Source organism: Pagrus major, chromosome 12, assembly GCF_040436345.1.
Source record: "Pagrus major chromosome 12, Pma_NU_1.0".
NCBI classification, from domain to species: Eukaryota; Metazoa; Chordata; class Actinopteri; order Spariformes; family Sparidae; genus Pagrus; species Pagrus major.
Genome location: NC_133226.1, coordinates 2,018,569 through 2,037,167, shown reverse-complemented (window position 1 = coordinate 2,037,167; position 18,599 = coordinate 2,018,569). Strand labels below are relative to the sequence as shown.

The 18,599-nt window shown below is 38.8% G+C and overlaps 1 protein-coding gene across 1 annotated transcript in view; it reads right to left on the bottom strand.

Moving 5' to 3' along the window:
- The window catches only part of sptlc1 (serine palmitoyltransferase, long chain base subunit 1), a 56,202-nt gene that overhangs the window by 19,035 nt on the left and 18,568 nt on the right, over positions 1 to 18,599 (bottom strand). Inside the window, exons 9-10 of the mRNA XM_073477636.1 lie at positions 16,157 to 16,264; positions 11,537 to 11,632 (exon numbers count right to left, since the gene is read on the bottom strand). Of these exons, the coding sequence (XP_073333737.1) occupies positions 11,537 to 11,632; positions 16,157 to 16,264 (204 nt within the window). The remainder of the gene's footprint in view (positions 1 to 11,536; positions 11,633 to 16,156; positions 16,265 to 18,599) is intronic.

Genomic DNA, 18,599 nt, shown 5'->3' with positions numbered 1-18,599 from the left:
AAGATCAGTCTAGTTGCAGAGGTTTTGGCCTGCTGTTAACCCACTAGTGCTGGAGACGTGTCCGACGCTTTACTTTAGCACATCAGCTGCATTTCTTGGCTCTCAGATCGGCCTGAGGAAGTGGCGGAGCTTTGGCCTGCTGTGATTCCCACTTGACAGCAGGACACCGGACTAGTGGAGGAGACGCGCCTGGCGCTTTGTCCACATGATAATCGGTGGTTCTCAGACAAGCTTTCAGATATCATTCATGAGCAAAATCTTGCTTGGGCAACTGCAAGAAAATCTAAAAGTAACTTACTGGATTCATTCTAGGTATCTAAGAAACAAACCTATTTGCCTAATATGTAAAGCTAAATCAGGTTTTTATGTTAGATAGATAACCCTTCTAAATTTTGGAAGGTCTTTAAATCAATGTCTTCAGGCTCCAGAATTAGCTTGATTCCACATTCATGAAAGTTGGAAAATGAAATTATTAGAGACAAAGTCTCTATGTATTTTATACCTTCCGCTTTATTGTTTACAAAAATGTATTCAAGGCTTTTTCTGTCAAAGGAAAAATGTCTTTTGATTTTGATCTTCCTCATACAGAAACAAATGACGTATATGATGCTCTTAAAAGGATAACATCCCAGAAATCAGCTGCTCCTGATGGTTTAGACCCCCCTTTCTTACAGACTGACTATAGAAAATGGGATTATACCTGGTGTGTGGAAGGCAGCACATGTCACTCATTTATTGGAAGGTGGAGATCTATCAAATCCCAATGATTATAGGCCCATATCTAAACTTTCAGTATTGGCTAGGGTGTTAGAAGGGCCTTTACATAATCAATTAAAGGGATCTTTATCAAGACATGGCATTTTAAATGATTTACAGTCTAGTTTCAGAAAAAACACAGTACTGTCACTGCTACTATGAAGGTCTTAAATGACAACATAAATGCAACCAGCTCTAAAGAATACTGTGGTGCATTATTCTTAGACCTATCAAAGGCTTTTGACCTAGTTGGCCATTGTGTTCTATTACAGAGGCTGGTTAGCATAGAGTTGTCTTCAAAAGCTGCTCTGTGGTTTGAAAACTAGTTGAGCGGTAATACACAATGTGTCCAAGTTGATGGTCTATTTTAGAGCTTTTTGAATCTACAAAATGATTTCCCCCTGGGGTCCATAGTGGGTCCTATTTTATTTACAATTCATATAAATAATTTATGTTGTGATGTTAACGACATCAAATTTCATTTTTATGAAGACGACACCATTATGTACAGCATAGTTCTGCCTCGTTAGCGATTGCAATAGATAACTTTCAATCTGCCTTCAATCTTGTTCAGAAGAATATCTGTGTATTGAGACTTGTACTCAATGCTGACAAAACTAAAATTATGTGCTGCTCAAGGTCGAACAATACAGACGATGGTGCCTATCAGGTTTTAACTTTAAATGATAAGGTGATTGAAAGAGTCTCAATTTACAGATACCTGATTTTCAATGCTTTTTTTTCTTTTAGAACAAGGAAAAAAAAATTCAAGTGACATTTGGACATATGGTAACATTTTATACATGGATGCAAATTTATCTTCTTTGAAAATGTTGGATTCAGTGTATCATGCTGCATTGAGATTTGTCTCAAATTATGTGTGCCATTCCTCAAACACACACTGTTTTTGGTCAAAGTGTTTTTTAAGTTTTTGCACCTTCATCCTGGTGTGAGTTACATAAATGCATTAACCATGATTACCTGATGAATATGGAAGATTATAAGAATAGGATTATGGGCTATTTGAGAACTGCACATGCCTTGTTATCTAACACTTGTAAATTCATTGTCTCCATGTAATTTGCTCATTGTTTTAAGTCAATCGCTTGTTTATTTTATGTGAATATTTTCATGTTGTTTTAAGTTGTTGTGAGTTCCTTTTTGTGAAACTTTTTATGCTGTTGTTGTGGCCAGGACTCCCTAGTAAAGGTGATTCTGAATCTGGTTCCTGGTACAATAAAGGTCAGATAAAATAAATAAATACATAAATCTGAAGAGATTCGGAGAATCATGACACCTCTAACAAGAATGCCGAATAAGCATTACAGGATATCAATTCATCATGGCAACCATCTGTTAGTGATCCTACAGCACTGTTCTCCCGTTCTGGAATCATCTGCAAACCATTCTACTCCCCCCGTAAGTTTGCTTCATTCATTCCGGTCGGTGTATACATTCGACCGCAGGCCAACGTGCAGGACACGCAGTGCGTGCTCGATGACAAGATACTGTGCGTGGAGCGGACATACCGGGACTCTTCAGTTATTGTCCTCGGTGACTTTAACAAAGGACACCTCAACCACGAACTTCCCAAATACAAACAGTTTATTAAATGTCCGACCAGAAAGAGGAATGTTTTTGGTCACTGTTACACCAGTCAGCAGTGTTTATCATGCCATCCCCGCGCTGTACTGGGCCACTCTGACCACATCATGGTCCATCTGATTCCTGCATATTGGCAGAAATTAAAGGTCTGCAAACGTGTTGTGAGGACATCTAAGAGGTGGACTAGCAAGGCTGTGGAGGATCTTCAGGCATGCTTGGACTGTACTGACTGGGATGCTTTCAGGTCTGCTACAAACAGTCTGGATGAGTACACAGAGGCTGTGACGTCATTCATCAGCTTCTGTGAGGACTGCTGGTTCATGCATCAGTGTGAGTTATAACAATGACAAGCCCTGGTTCACAGCCAAACTCAGACAGTCAAGGCTGAAGAAGGAGGAAGCATTTAGGAGTTGAGACAGGGACAGTTTTAAAGAGTCAAAGTACAAGTTTAGCAAGGCAGTGAGAGAAGCTAAACTACAGTACACTGAGAAACTCCAACATCACTTCTCATCCAATGACTCTGCTGCTACTGTCTGGAGTGGGCTCAGGAAGATTACAAACTATAAACCTAAAGCCCCCCACTCCATAAATGACCTGCACCTGGCCACCGAACTGAATGAGTTCTACTGTCAATTTGAAAGACAATGGGGCGGACCTGACACCTTCCCCCATGACACCCTTCATGAGCTCTAGCCCAGGATCTCCACCTCCCCAACCTCAGCAGGAGGTTTTTCCACCACTTCCCACCTATGTTATACCAACAGTTAAAATGTGTTGTGATTGAGATCCTGACCCACCATGCATCCTGGAAAGTGACAAAGTTACGTTTTTCGTTCTAAATTACATAATTACATTATCGCCATCATTAAACAGCAGACGCCGTCTGACTTTCTCACTTGTGGGGAGGGATGCTGTTTTCTGGGGGAAAGTTCACTGAAGTCTCGGTTGGGAGGTGTGACCGTCACAGTGATTTTCTTCAAGACAGTAATTACAACAACACAATAGTGGAAGGAGACAAACACTGTTTAGTCGTCAGACTGTGAATCCCATCAGATCGACACGCCCCTGCTCAGCGCCTCCAGCTTATCCATTCACACAGATGCTGGCTCACCTCGCTTATGACAAACGGGAGAGCAGTAGCAGTTGTTGTGCTTGCTGCCATAGTGCTATAGTCAACTGTGGCTGCACGCAGCATGCACCAGATGTGTAAGGTTACACATGAGGGAATGACGTTCAGCTCGTCAGACATTTTCCTGATGTTGATGCGCCAAAAGATAAAGATAGAGAAAGTCCGAGTTGAGTCTCAATTCTTTTGAGGGTGAGTCTCAAGTCAAGTCTCAAGTCACTGAGTGTGGACTCTAGTGCAACTAGAGTCCAAGATGCAAACTGGAGTCCCCATCTCTGCCACAACCAGCCGGACTGCAGTTGATTAATGCTCTTTGTACATTTTAAACAATCACACAGTTACAAGAAACATTAGTAAAACATTTACAACTGGAAGGTAGCCTCATTCAGGCAGTTGTTTTTGGTATACATGTTCGACCAAGTTAATTATTCCCCTTTCAAAAGGTTAATGGTTAACGCCTCTTGGAGGCTCTTAAATTTTTGTTGAAAATTTTGTTTAGTTAGCATGCCTGTGAGAGACATGTTTATTGTTATGTTAATTGTTAATTTTCATTTATTTTTATTTTTTTATTTATTCATATGCACAATGATAAAAAAAACAAGAATTATATTTAATAATACAAAGGCAAATAATTGTGCAGGAGAGGAAAAGAAGCCCAAAGGGCTTATATGAATTCCTCCCCCTCAATATAAAATCACTAATACAAATTAACCAATAGAAAAAAAAAAAGAAAAAAAAAAAGATAAAAGAGCAAAAAAGGGAAAAAGACAAAGAAAAGACACAATAAACAAACAAACAGAGAGAGAAAAATATCCATAAAATTACAAATTCATTTCGGTTATACTAGACATGAGTATTGTTTTGCCTGGATAGAAGATACCTCACCAGACTAGTCCTAAACATTTTGTAGGATGATATAAGCTTAAGAGACCTATCTAAAGAGTTCCAGAGTTGGGGGCCATGGAATTTAATACAAGATTTATGACTGGAGGTATGACAAAGAGGTAAATGAAAGTTCTTCAGGCCTCTCACTGAATAAGAGTGAATATCTGATGATAACAAAAAAAACTTATGAAAAGTGCCTGGAATGTCTTGTTTGTAATGAATGAATTTAAACATAAACAGACATGTTTGAAACATATTAATAGAAAAAATTGATAAAAGTTTAAATTTGCTAAATAATAGTGCAGATGGCACTTGATTAGTAGAATTTGAAATCATTCTCAAGAATCTTTTCTGAATTGAGAATAACTGATTAAGGTAGGAGGAATATGAAGCACCCCAAACAATGTTACAGTATGTCAAATATGGATAAATTAAACTGTGATATAATGTCATAAGACAGGACTGATTAACTAAGGAAGAGACTCTTCTGATAATGCCATAGGACTTCATAATTTTTTTGCATACACACTCAATATGGTTTCCCCAGGACAATCTTTCATCTACTAATATACCAAGAAATTTTGCACACAAGACTTGTTTGATTTCAATGTTATTAATTTGCAGCTTTGAGTCCTGCTTAGGAAAAGTTTTATTTTTGTTTCTAAAAAGTATATAATTTGATTTGTTTACATTCAAGGAAAGCTTGTTCATCTGAAACCATCTTGAGGCGTATTCCAGCATGGTATTGGCATTTCTGATTAGACATCCAAAGTCAGAGTGAGACATGGCAAAGTTAGTATCATCCGCAAATAAAATGGGCAAAGAAGACTCAGACATTACAGCAAAATCATTAATAAAAATTAGAAACAGAAGGGGCCCAAGAATTGACCCTTGAGGCACACCATAGTATAGTTTTGCTTTCTTAGATTCATGACCATTAATACAAACATATTGTTCTCTGTTACAAAAGTAATCACTAAACCATTTGATCACAACATCTTGAAGACCATATCGGTGGAGTTTTGACAGGAGAATATCATGGTCAACTGTGTCAAACGCTTTTGAGAGATCCAAAAAAATACCAATAGCAAACATATTTTTGTCCAGAGCAGTAGAAATTTTATCAATAAGTTGCAAAAGAGCCATATATGTTGAGTGCTTTTTGCGAAAACCATATTGGTGTTTGTACAATATGTCATTATCATTGAGGTGTGAAATAACTCTTGTGTAAACTAACTTTTCGAGGACCTTGGAAAAGCACGGTAAGATAGAAATTGGTCTATAATTGTTAAAGACACTGGGTTCGCCTTCTTTAAAAAGAGGTAAGACCTTTGCCACTTTAAGATCACTAGGGACTACCCCAGTCTTTAGTGACACAGCAAAGACATGTGTTAAAGGTTTGCTAATGAAGGGAACTACTTCCTTTAGGAGCTTAGCCTTGATTTCGTCGTGACCCGCTGCTGAATTATTAAGATTTACAATGATGTCGATCACTTCATTAACTGTGGGTGTTTCGAAGTTTTGGAGGGCAGGGAAGACACCAGTAATATTATCTGTAGGGCAGTTATTAGATGGAGAGATTTTCTTGGCAAAGGTGCTACCAACATTTACAAAGGAATTATTAAATTCATTTGCTATGTCAGAGAGATTGGAGAATGTGGACTTGCCATCAGTAAATTGGGATGGAAATTTTGGATGTGCCTTTTTCTTGTTTAATAGTTCACTAATAATATTCCATGTATTTTTTATGTTGTTAGTAGATTCTTTGAATTTATCAGAATAATATTTCTTCTTTGCCATACGAAGTAAATAAGTGAACTTGTTTCTATATTTTTTATATGTATTAGAGTTATGTGGAGTTGGATTTGAAATAAACCTTTTATATAATCTGTTTTTCTTCCTTGAGGATTTTAAGAATCCAGTAGTGAACCAGGGTTTATTAAAACCATGTCTTTTATTGATTTTGAGGCTCACAAGTGGAAAACACTCATTAATTAGGTCTTGAACAGATGAATGAAAGATTGATAGGCTTTGTTGGCATCCTGCTGATCATAAACATCATCCCAATTTACTTTTTCAAGCATTTCTCTAAAGCGTTTGATGTTATCTTCATTAAATTTGCGGAAACCTGTTCTGACATTTGGGCCCTTATGTTTGAAAGTATTACTTGTAGTGATATGAAATACAGGAAAGTGGTCAGAAATGTCAGAATATAATATTCCTGAGTTTACTGGACAATCAAATGTGTTAGTTATAATGTTATCAATAAGAGTGGCTGTTTTACAGGTCATTCTGGTTGGCTTGTCAATAAGAGGAAGAAAATAGGATGAATATAACACATTTAGAAAATTAACAGTAGAAGAATGGTTCTCAGTATTGATAAGATTTATGTTAAAATCTCCAAGCAAATAACAAAGTTTACCTTCCTTATTAATAACATCAAGTGAAATTGGTAAATCTATAAATCTCTTAAAATGTAGCAATAGATTTTTCATATTTTTGAACATTGAATGAATCATGTTTATAATCAGAATCAGTATTGCTTTTATTGCCAAGTACAAAACAACAAACAATACTAAAAGTACTTAAAAGACATAATAAAACTATAAAAAAGTAATATACATGGAGTGCGACCGATTTTAAAGTAGGTGATGGGAAGAACTGTTCTTATGGCGAGAGGTTTTGAGACCGCAGCCTCCTGCCAGAGGGGAGAGTCTCAAAAAGTTTGTGTTTTGGACTGGAGGGGTTGGCAGCTATCTTACCTGCACGTCTCAGGGTCCTTGAGGCACGCCTCAAGCCTCACGCCTCACGCCTCAATGAGGCACGCCTCAAGGACCCTGAGAGGGGGTCCTGGAGAGGGGTCCTGGAGGGGTGTCAGATTGCAGCCGATCACCTTCCTAGCAGAGCGAATGATACGCTGCCGTCTGTCGTATCATCACTATATTTCTTTTAAAAACACTCCAGTTTTGATTTTTACAACCGAATTGAAACCATAAAAATGGTTATTCTACCACAACTGTTATTCCTTTTTCAATCCCTTCCTATAGAAATACCCATTAAACAATTCAACGAATGGAATCGGATCATTTCTAGATTCATTTGGCAGAACAAGAAGCCAAGGATTCGTTACAAAACACTACACTTAACAAAAGAGAAAGGAGGGATGTCACTCCCATGTTTGGAGGACTATTACAAAGCAGCACAGCTGCAGTATATAGTCTATTGGTGCAAGGAGGATTATGAAGCAAAATGGAAAGAACTAGAGTTTGACCAACTAGATATCCCACTTCAATCTCTGCTGGGTGACAAAGCTCTCAAGACTATATACTCAAGCAAATTATGCAACTTCACAAAAACTCCCCTTAATATATGGTACAAAGTGGTGAGCAAGACACGTTTAGAAAGGAAAGCTCGGCTAATAAGGTGGGTCGAACACGATAGAGACTTCAAACCAGCACAGTTGGACTTGAGATTTAAAGAACTGACTCGAAGAGGCATTACTTCATATTGTGTAATTTCACAATTACAAATGTCAAATCCATAAGAAAGTGGTCTCCAGAATATACTTGTGCCTGCAACTACACAAAAAAATGTCAACATCATATGTCAAAAGTACCTGGGAGAAAGAAGCGAATATAATCCTGACAGAGGATGAGTGAATAAACATATGCAAAATAAACACCTCCACCACCTGTTCAGGGCAATGAAGGGAATTTGCATGGAAAAATGTTATTAGGTACTTTATTACACCGAGAAGAAAATATTTACAGAATGGTAGAGCAGAATCCGGGCATTGCTGGAGACATTGTAGTAATGTGATGGCTGACCACTGTCACATCTTTTGGTGCTGTCCAGTAATTCAACCCTTTTGGGTAGGTGTACTTAAAGAAATAAACACAATCCTCGGATTTGAAATAGAGTTCAATTTACAAACTGTGTGCAACTTGCCAGCCGATCTTAATTCCCAGGATAAATACCTGCTTAAGATACTACTAATAGCTGGCAAGAAATCAATAACAAGGAAATGGCTCAACAGGCAGCCACCGATGGTGGGAGAGTGGTCAGCCACTGTTAAAAATATACACAAAATGGAGATGATGACTTTTTCTTTAAGACTAAACCGTGATAAAGCTGAGAAGTATTGGTCATAATGGATTTTGTATGTAAATGAGCAAACAGTGTAGAACAGTTTGTTTTTTGTTTTTTTTTCACTTTCCATTTGGTCTTGTTTGTCCTCTGAGCTGTGATTGATGTTCTGATGGATCTGTCTTGGAGTCATGCCCCCTTGGCTGTTCAGACTGAACTGGCTTTCCACTGCCTCCTTTTCCCCTTCTAACTTCTCATCTACGGACTTCCGTGGCCCTACACTACATGATACAGTATTGTTGAGCGTGTATTTAATTATTTATTTTCCTGAGACATCCCCCTCGGTGACCTGAATGTTCTGGTTTGTCTGGATTGTATGTTCATTATGCTTTTGTAAAACAGTGAAACTTTGCACTTAAAAATAAAGTATAAAAAAAAACACTCCAGTTTGCGACTTGGACTCGAGTTGCACTTAAGTCACACACTCAGTGACTTGAGACTTGCCCTCAAAAGACTTGAGACTCAACTCGAACTCGAGATTTGAGACTCCTGAACTATTTTTATTTTTTGTAATGAAGGACTGACGAACAAGTTGAAAAGAGACTACAATTTTTAAAAGCATAAAATGAAGAAAAATGTGTAAAAGTAACAGAAATATCACAAAGGAGCTGAATGTTTTGACATTTGAAGAGAGTGGAAGAGAGGAAGAGGAGGAAGATAAAGAGAAGAGGTAAATGTTGTAATTGTATAGGCTGTAGTAGAGGTAGTAGTAGTAGTAGTATCAACAGTAGTTGCAGTAGTAGTAATAGAAGTAGTATTAGTAGTGGCAACTGTTGATGTTGTGTAGGCTGTAGTAGTGGTAGCAGTAGTAGTAGTAGTAGTAATATTAGTAGCAGTAGTAGTAGTAGCAGTAATACCAGTAGTAGTAATATGAGTGTTAGTAGAGGCAACAGTTGTAGTTGTTAAGGCTGTAGTAGTTGTAGATTTAGTAGTAGTAATATTAACACTAGTAGTAGTAATAGTTGTAGTAGCCTAGTAGTATTAGTAGTATTGGTAGTAGTAGTAGTAGTAGTAGTAGTAAAGGCTGTAGTAGTCTTAGTAAAGGCTATAGGACTGTTCAGGAGGACTGCCAACAAAGCATAAATAGCACTAGCTTTGTCACTGAGCTCAGTTAATTTGATAGAAACAGTAGTTACATTATGAGTGACAGGAGAATTAGCTGTGAATATAAAATACAATATATCAAAAAAACTGAAAAGGAGCTAAAAAAGCATAAAACTAAAACTGTAATATTTCAAAAACCATAAAAGATTTTAAAAAGTTGAATACATGTTTAATAGTTTGAATTTTTGTATCCAGTTTAAAGTTTAAACAACATCTGTAGCTTGAACTTTGTTGATGCAGTAGTACTTCAAAGTGGGTTGGATCTGAAGAGGATTTGAAGCTTTTGCCTTTTTTGTTAAATAAGCTTAATATGTTAATACAATATTTAATATAAAATGTAGAAAGGTGAAAAGCCATAGCATAAATGTACTTTATGTACTACACATTTTGACATTTGAATGGTTTCTGTAGCACAAAGTATGAAGGAGTGGAAAGTTGACAGAAGACGGAATAATAGTAACAAAAAAAATCAGAAGAACTACAGAAGGCAAGTCTTGAAGTACTTGCGGTTGTGAATGCTGGTAGTTGAAAAGCGGACATCAAATGTGCATTGCTGGCCATAAAACTTTGAATATTGCCAAGAATAAAAAAAAAAAAAGTGGCTTATTTTAAGGTTTTATGAAAGGGTGACGCTAAATGCACTTTGCTGGCTGTAAAAACTTTGAATAATGCCAAAAATATATGAAAAATGTAGAATATTTTAAGGGTTGTTAAAAAGCTGATGCAAAATGCGTAATGCTGGCTCTAAAAATTGTTATAAGGCCAATAATGTATGAATAATGTGGAATATATTAAGGTTTGCAGAAAATCTAAAGCTAAACTGAACTGGTGGCTTTAAAATACTGTATCTGAAGTATGTACAGTCATAGTAGTGGGGTGAGACTGAAGGATTCAAAATACACTATATAGTGTGTGCAGACCTGCAGCTTGAATTTGTGTCAGGAAGCAGCTGATGGAGTATGTAGAGATGTTACGGTAACAATGAGTACAACTCTCTGAATGGGGATGAAAAGTTAAATAAATCTCAATGTATGTAATATGTGTGTGTGTGTGCGTGTGCTTACGCCCACATAACTGTTTAATTCCTCGCTCTGAGTGTGGCATTATTGATCTGTATATGTACATTTCTTGTGTTTTTGCTTTGGTTTTGTTGATATTGATATTATTATTACTATTATCATTATCATTATTATTATTATTACTATTATTATTATTTCTGCATATTCTGAACTTTAAATGGGAGCAGCTGTAACACAAACAATTTCCCCTAGGGAATAATAAAGTATTTCTGATTCTGATTTTGATTATTGATAGACTGGCACAATGACAGGAAACGGGATGAGACGGGAATGACACGTAGCAAAGGGCCACAGGCTCGACTCAACCCTGGGCCACTGCAGCGAGGAGAAGGACTCTGTAAATGGGATGCAGGCTCTAGCAACTGAGCTACCTGGACACCCCAGATATTAAATTTTTTTCTGTGAAGATTGTTTTTCAATAATGTGCAACAGAATTGGCCACAAATAACAAAAAACCTACCAAAAGATTAAGACCGTCTTAAACATTCAAAACTGCAAAAAACTTACTAACAGAGGACATATTGTCTTTACTTGTCAAAAGCAGTTTGCATGGCTTGCAATCTCATCTAAATGGGCCATTACTAATTTTATTGGTTACACTTGTACTTGTCCTACTTCGACAAGTATAAATGCCTGGTGACTTTTTTGGTAATATGAGCATTTTAAGATAGAATCTCTCAGACTAATGTCAAAGCTTTATGTGTAGCAGTGATATAGTGCATTAGCTTGATTAGTAATCTAATCATACCTTTGCTCAACCATAATGAGCAGACACCTTTACAGTTATTTATTGAACATGTATCAATAAAGTACATACATACATAATTGTATTTACCTGATGGTCGATGACAAAGGACCGTCCACAGCAGAAACCTCCAACAGAGGCCACAGCATTCTCCATGTTAGCACTGATCAGGTCAATGTCATCTATCTGGAAGGTGAAGAAATGGTACCATGCTAATATTATACATGGTAAACACATACACAATGGACACAAAATATGTGGAAATTATTTGCAGATTTGAAAATAGATCAATGATAAATGTTAAGTGGATCCCAATGCTTAATTTTGTTTATGGGAAAAGTACTTTCAATGAAATATATCTCCCTAGACAACAAGTTAGATTTTTTTCACATTTTCTGAAGAAAATGCATGTGAGAGCTGGAAGCTGTTGGCCTCTGCTGCATCTCCTAGTGCGTGTGTCTGCATATGTATGCTTCAAAATACTTCTGTTTTGCATTGTTTCCAATGTAATACCTTTTTTTCCATTAAAAATATAATAAAAGCTGAACAATTTGAGTGAAACATCGAATCTTTGAAAAAATGTACATGAATTTCAGAATATTTTAGTATTTGGCAAGTACCCCTTTTGCTTTAATGACAGCATGCATTTAAGCTGACATGGACTCCACAAATTTGGGCTAAGCTATGCTGACTCGTATTGTGTTACACAAAGTGGAAGCGGGTGAGAAGTGCTTTAGAAAGTGCTACTTGTCCTCTTAGACCATACAAGACAGCCTTCTCTTGACATCACTTTTGCTGATTGGAGTCTTGCATTCTTTATTTAACAAATTCTGTATCTGTGATGAGGGTGCTTTTTCAATTAACAGGGAACTAAGCTTAATGTATGAGTCTTCTGATGGTGAATTCTCACTTTGGATGCAATTTATGCAGATTAAAAGCATTTTAGAGTCCCATGCACTGCCCCCTTAGACCCTTCAAAGCTTAATTTCTCCCTTCATCATAACTGTACAGGCGGTGAATTTTTATATAGCTCCCTTGTTTGAATTATATTAAGGCTTAAAGTTATGCATAATCAGGGGCATGGACGCTTTTAGTGACAGCTTGTTGGGAGCTGTCTGCTCTGCCTCATCACCGCCAATTCAAGTCACTGATCACGTGGGGTGACAGACGGTGGTGTTTTGGAGTAATGTGTGACTCTATTAAAGAGCGTTAAACGGCAGACAGTTGTTGGAGCTGGCGAGCGCCACAGGAGACAGGAGTCGAAGAGCACACAGCTTGTTTTTTTTGTGATTAAAAAGTGGTTTTGTCTTCACTCTCGCCTGCTGGAACAACCCATGGAGGTGCCAAAATCCATCCCATCCATGCAACCATTCATTGTCTTTGTTTTTGTCTCTGTTTGTTTGTTTATATTGTATATATTATAGTCACTGTTTGTTCATTGTTTATTGTTTTCAATGTATGCACCTTATTCACCTAGACAAATTCCTCGTTGGTGTAAAATCCTTCTTGGCAATAAATCTGTTTCTGATTCTGATTCTGATTGTTGCCTGCTTATATGTGGTCGGGTTGCAGTGGCAGCAGCTTTAGTAACGTATTCCAGACATCCTTCTCCCCAGCAATGCTTTCCAGCTCCTCCTGGGGGATTCCAAGGCATTCCCAGGCCAGGTGAGATACATAATCTGTCCAGTGCGTTCTGGGTCTACCCCGGGTTCTCCTCCCAGTTGGTTGTGCCCGAAGGAAGGTGCCCAGGAGGCATCGATGCCCACCCTACATAGGAAGCTAATTTCCGCTACTTATATCTGCAATGTCATTCTTTCAGCCACTACCCCTAGCTCATAACCATAGGTGAGGGTTGGAACGTAGCTAGACTGGTAAATCAAGAACCTCGCCTTCAGGCTCAGCTCTCTTCACCACCATGGTCCCCCCGCAATGCCTGGAATACAGTAGCATATATATATATTTATATATTTATATATATATATCTATTTATATACATATATACATATACATATATATACATATACATATATATATTTATTTATTTTTATATATTATTATTATTTATATTATTATATATTTTTCAAATTTATTTTTATTTTTTATTTTTTTCACACTGAGCACATGTGACAGGCGTGAACGAGTCTGGAAATGCAGTGGTGGACGTTATTGCAGTGAGTTTCAAAGTTTCAAATCACTAGTGTAGGCAGATCCCTCTTGTGTTTGTGTGTCGCGCGGTCGCTCAAAGCAGGATGTAAATACCTATCGCGAGTCTCGTTCATCTTGTCCGGCACGGCTTCCGTAGTGCAATCAGCTGTGAGGGAGACTCACGTGAACGTGGAGCGTGCCTCCAGGCAAATATAGCATAGTGACTGTTTAGGCTGTAAAAATGTACTAAATGACGTCGTTTTGAGTAAACTCTGGATGTCGCCACTTCAGGACACTTGGATTGCAGCGGACGAGCAGTATGGAGGAATATTACAAAGTTTTTGTGTAGTTTTATGGACCTTTTCCTCTCGGGCACAATTGACGCCCGTTATATGGATTATTCCTGGCGGAGGGTACCCCTGCGGGTCTCCAGCTGCACTTTGAGGAATAAGAAACTACACCGGACTTATCATCAGTATGTGGGTGAGTCGATAATGACTGAATTTTATTTTAGAGTGAACTATTCCTTTAAGTACTGCCACAGACGGTCCAGGAGCACACTGATGCCCTGATACAGGTCTAGGAGAAGATCCCCCAGGACACTATCTGCCATCAGGAGCATGCGTAGACATTGTCGGGAGTGCATACAGGCAAGCAGGGGCCATGCACACTACTGAGTCACATTATGAGTTTCCGTGATGAAATTCACGGAAGTTGGATCAGTCTGTTTTTTACTTTGATTTTTTGTGTGATTTTTTAACCTGGCCCTCGGTTTCCATTGACCGTTGTTACATCAATGTACATGAGTAGAGATTTTCAACTTGAATATTTTGTTCATTAAGATCTGATGTGTGATTAAAGTGTTCCCTTAATTTTTTTGAGCAGTGTATATATGCATACACACACATTTACAAGTATAGAAACATGTAATTTCCTGTTGTCACTGGGTGGTGCTATGACTGTGACTGAATACTGGCATGTAAATGTCGTCAGGGTGGGTCTGTTATGTGAAGTTTGGGTGCAGATTGGACCATGTGCAGTGGAGTTACAGCACTTTCTGTTGACTTTCGCTGCACCGCCATGGCCAAGCCCTTCAATGAAAACTCTCAATCTTCACAATAACCAGGTGATATGGTGGCAGATGATGTCAGAGTTATTTTTTTATTATGATATCACGAAATTAGGTAAATCATTACATCCCTACTGGACACACAACTCACTATCTCTCCCTCATCTCTCGTCTGCAAAGATTCTGATAAGAAGACACAGCAGAGAGCAGAAGGAATTAGGAAATCTTGTCACTGTTAAATCATGCGCAGCATAATGACCCAGAAGTAGGGGTGGGCGATATATATCGTTTGCGATAATATCGTCATTGTTGTTTTGACGATGTGCAAATTTCAATTATCGAGTATTTAAATTACTTCGCCAAAAATATTGAAACACACGCAGAAACTCCTCACATCCACTTAATACACAGTGCAGCAACGCTCTCTACAGCATGGCAGGATTCACCCCATCCCTCGACCTCTTGCCTTCGACCTCTGAACCCCGCGACGTCTCATAATAACAACAACAACAACAACAACAACGGCGGACTACATGCTTGTGTTTGTGTTTCTTGCAACTTACTCGCCTTGTAGTCGAGTGTGAGTCGCAGCAGCAGTTCGACCTCATTATCGGTCCACACGAACGATTCTGGTTTCCTTGCACTAGCCATTTTCGTCTTCTTCTTGTTGTGTTCGGTTTCTCCGTCTACTGTCTGTTTGTTTACAGCACGCAAGCTTTTTGCGCAGGCTCTTCTTCTCCGCTTTTGGTGAACTTCAAGCGCCACCTATAGGCCTGGAATATGAACTACAGCGTTTTCAGTCGTTTTCAGTGGATCGGTCTGGACGCAAATATTCTTGAAACGATGCAGAGAAAGACGGAGGAAAAAAAGATTGTTTTCGTCCGTGTGGATGGGGCCTCAGTCACACGACTAGTGGGCCTACGTGATCACATGACCTCTCGCTAGCATCCTCCTTGCAACAGTTTAGCAATCACATTTTAAAGGATATCGACTGGTTATCGTTATCGCCAAAATCCCAAAAAATATTGAGATATTATTTTTTGCCCATATCGCCCACCCCTACCCAGAAGAGACCAACTTTTCGCCATGAACCTCTCAAGTAGCCTGGCACGGGATTTGGAATATAAAATAACAGACAGTGTGACAGTCGTAACGTAGTTTATTCAAAGCTGCTGTTGTGCAGTGTAACTTTTGCTATAATGTATTTCCTACCTTGAATATTTTTGCCACTAAAAATGTCAGGACAGAAACTCCTGTAACAGACTGTCCTTGATGCTGAATGCTTTCAGCATTCATACCAATTGGAGGTGTCACATGAGCAGTCACTTTTGACTTTATTGATTTGTTTGGGAAGATTTTCTTTTTTTATAAAAATGAATCCAATTTACTTTATTTCATTTTCATAGCAAAAAAAGTGTTACTCAGAACATTTAAAAATCAGCTACTTAACCTTTTACTGTGCCAATATGAGCTTCATTAAAGTTGAGTGTACTCACATTGACTCCATAGTGTTCTGTGACTCCTCTGCCATGTTCTCCCAATACACCAAAAGACATGCTCTCCTCCAGAAAGATCCGCACCTTGTACTTGTACTTCAGATTCACCTGGAGGTTACACAAACACAATCAATGGGCAACAGAGCAGCAACATCTAGAAATATAAAATCTATGGAATCATGCCACGTTAGATACATTTTCTGTGTGTCTGATTAATGCAGCAGCAGTTAGGCATCGACACTCTGGTGTGCAGTATGTGCTGTGCATCTTTTGTCTTGAACACTTATTTTACAGGGGCTGTTAGACCTCTGTTGAGTTGACATAGGGGGGCTGATTGATGACATGGGTAAGGACCTCACCACATGGTTCAAACAATGCAGAGGCCTACTCATAAAAGCAAAAGTTCTTAAATGAGGCCTTTACGCACTAGCAGAGCCCAAAAACAAAGAGTGCATCTAAAACTCCATCGGTCCAGTAAATCTCACCTAGATTGGAGATCTTTCTAGCTTCACACTCTTGTTTCCCATTTGACAATGACACACCTGAACAAACCTGAGTTCCAGCAGAGTGACCATGACATCACAAAGATTGTAAGCGCTGCGGTGCATCACTCCCCCCTACTTTTTTCCACTGTAGCGTGTTGCTGAAGGAAGCCTCTGCTTTCTTCCGTGCGGAAGTTGCTTAAGCGAGCGCCCCCTCTTGAACATTTGGAATTTACTTGACAGGCCACAGTCTTTAGCCTCATATGATGAGCAAGAGACTGTCGGGTGTTTGCTGAACACTTTGGGATCTGGAGGAGTGTGCTGAGCAACCCAGTCGCTCCCAGTTACCAGCAGATATGAAAATTTTCTTCAGGAAGAAACTTATACCCCTGAGCCCCATTTTCTTCACCCAAGACCACTCAGCTCTTCCCCCTACTAAGTTATGTGAGGACAGCCACCGTCAACCCCATGACAGGACACTACAATAGCCAACACCATTCATCCAAGACAAGGAAACATACTGGAATAGTAAGGCAAACAGACGCACGCTAGTCGCCACCAGTGTGACTCCAAGTAAGAGGCATAATGTCTCGGCAGGTACTAGATATTGCATGTATAGAAATCCTCTATCCTGAAAACTAATCCTAATGAGTTTAAAGAACCGCTAAGTCCTATTTGTTTGCTGCTGAATACTGTAAAGTATGTCAGATTGCTGCTTACTTTTGATTGTGCTCATCATGAGCTGATTTGCGCTTTCCTACTTTGTAGACTGACTGTATCAGTTCTGCTGCCGTGTGAGTGCGTGGTAGCACACACACCAAATTTTGCAGCAGGTTTGAGATTTGTGATTGAAGGCATGTGTTAAGTTGACAGACATTGTCCACCTGTCTTGTTCAAGTCTTGTGGTCACCTCCACTGAGCAGCCCTTGGCATGACGTACCCAATGACGTGCCCATGTCTACCACCTTCAACCACAAGATCTGCCATCTTGGCTTTGTACTTTTTACAACATACAGAACAGCTGACTTGTATAAATTCTTCAGTGTATACATATTATAGTGTTGGCCATTGGTGTTTCTAATATTTGCTTTATAGACCTACTTCACACAACTACATTGAGTCCAATCAGGTTCTGAGGCACTGCTCTGTGGCGACCTGCAGTGTTTTTCATGGGGGTGTGTCCTGTCCCTTTTTGACGTTTTGTGTTTTATATATATATTTTTCCTGCTGTTTTTTATTGTTGGATTATGATACTAATTGCTTAATACAGCCATGGCTTCGTCTACATGGACTTACTTATTGGACTTGATCTGTTGATTTTATGCATCTATTTTACAGTGGAGGAGATAATTATTTGATCCCTCACTGATTTTGTAAGTTCGCCCACTGACAAAGAAATAAACAGTCTATTATTTAATGGTAGGTTTATTTTAACAGTGAGAGACAGAATATCAAAAAGAAAATCCAGAAAATCACATTAAATAAAAGATATAATTTTTTTTGCAATTCACTGAGTGAAATAAGTATTTGATCCCCTATCAAAACATTAGTTAGTACTTGATGGAGAAACCCTTGTTGGCAAGTACAGAGGTCAGACATTTCTTGTAGTTGATTACCAGGTTTGCACACATCTCAGGAGGAATTTGGACCACTCCTCTTTGCAGATCCTCTCCAAACCCTAAAGGTTCCGAGGCTTTCGCTTGGCAACTTGAAGCTTCAGCTCCCTCCACAGATTTTCTATAGGATTAAGGTCCGGAGACTAGCTAGGCCACTCCATGACCTTAATGTGCTTCTTTTTGAGCCACTCCTTTCTTACCTTGGCTGTATGTTTTGGGTCATTGTCGTGCTGGAAGACCCATCCACAACCCATTTTAAGTGTCCTGGCTGAGAGAAGGAGGTTGTCACCCAGGATTTCACGGTACAAGGCCCCATCCATCTTTCCCTCGATGCAGTGAAGTTGA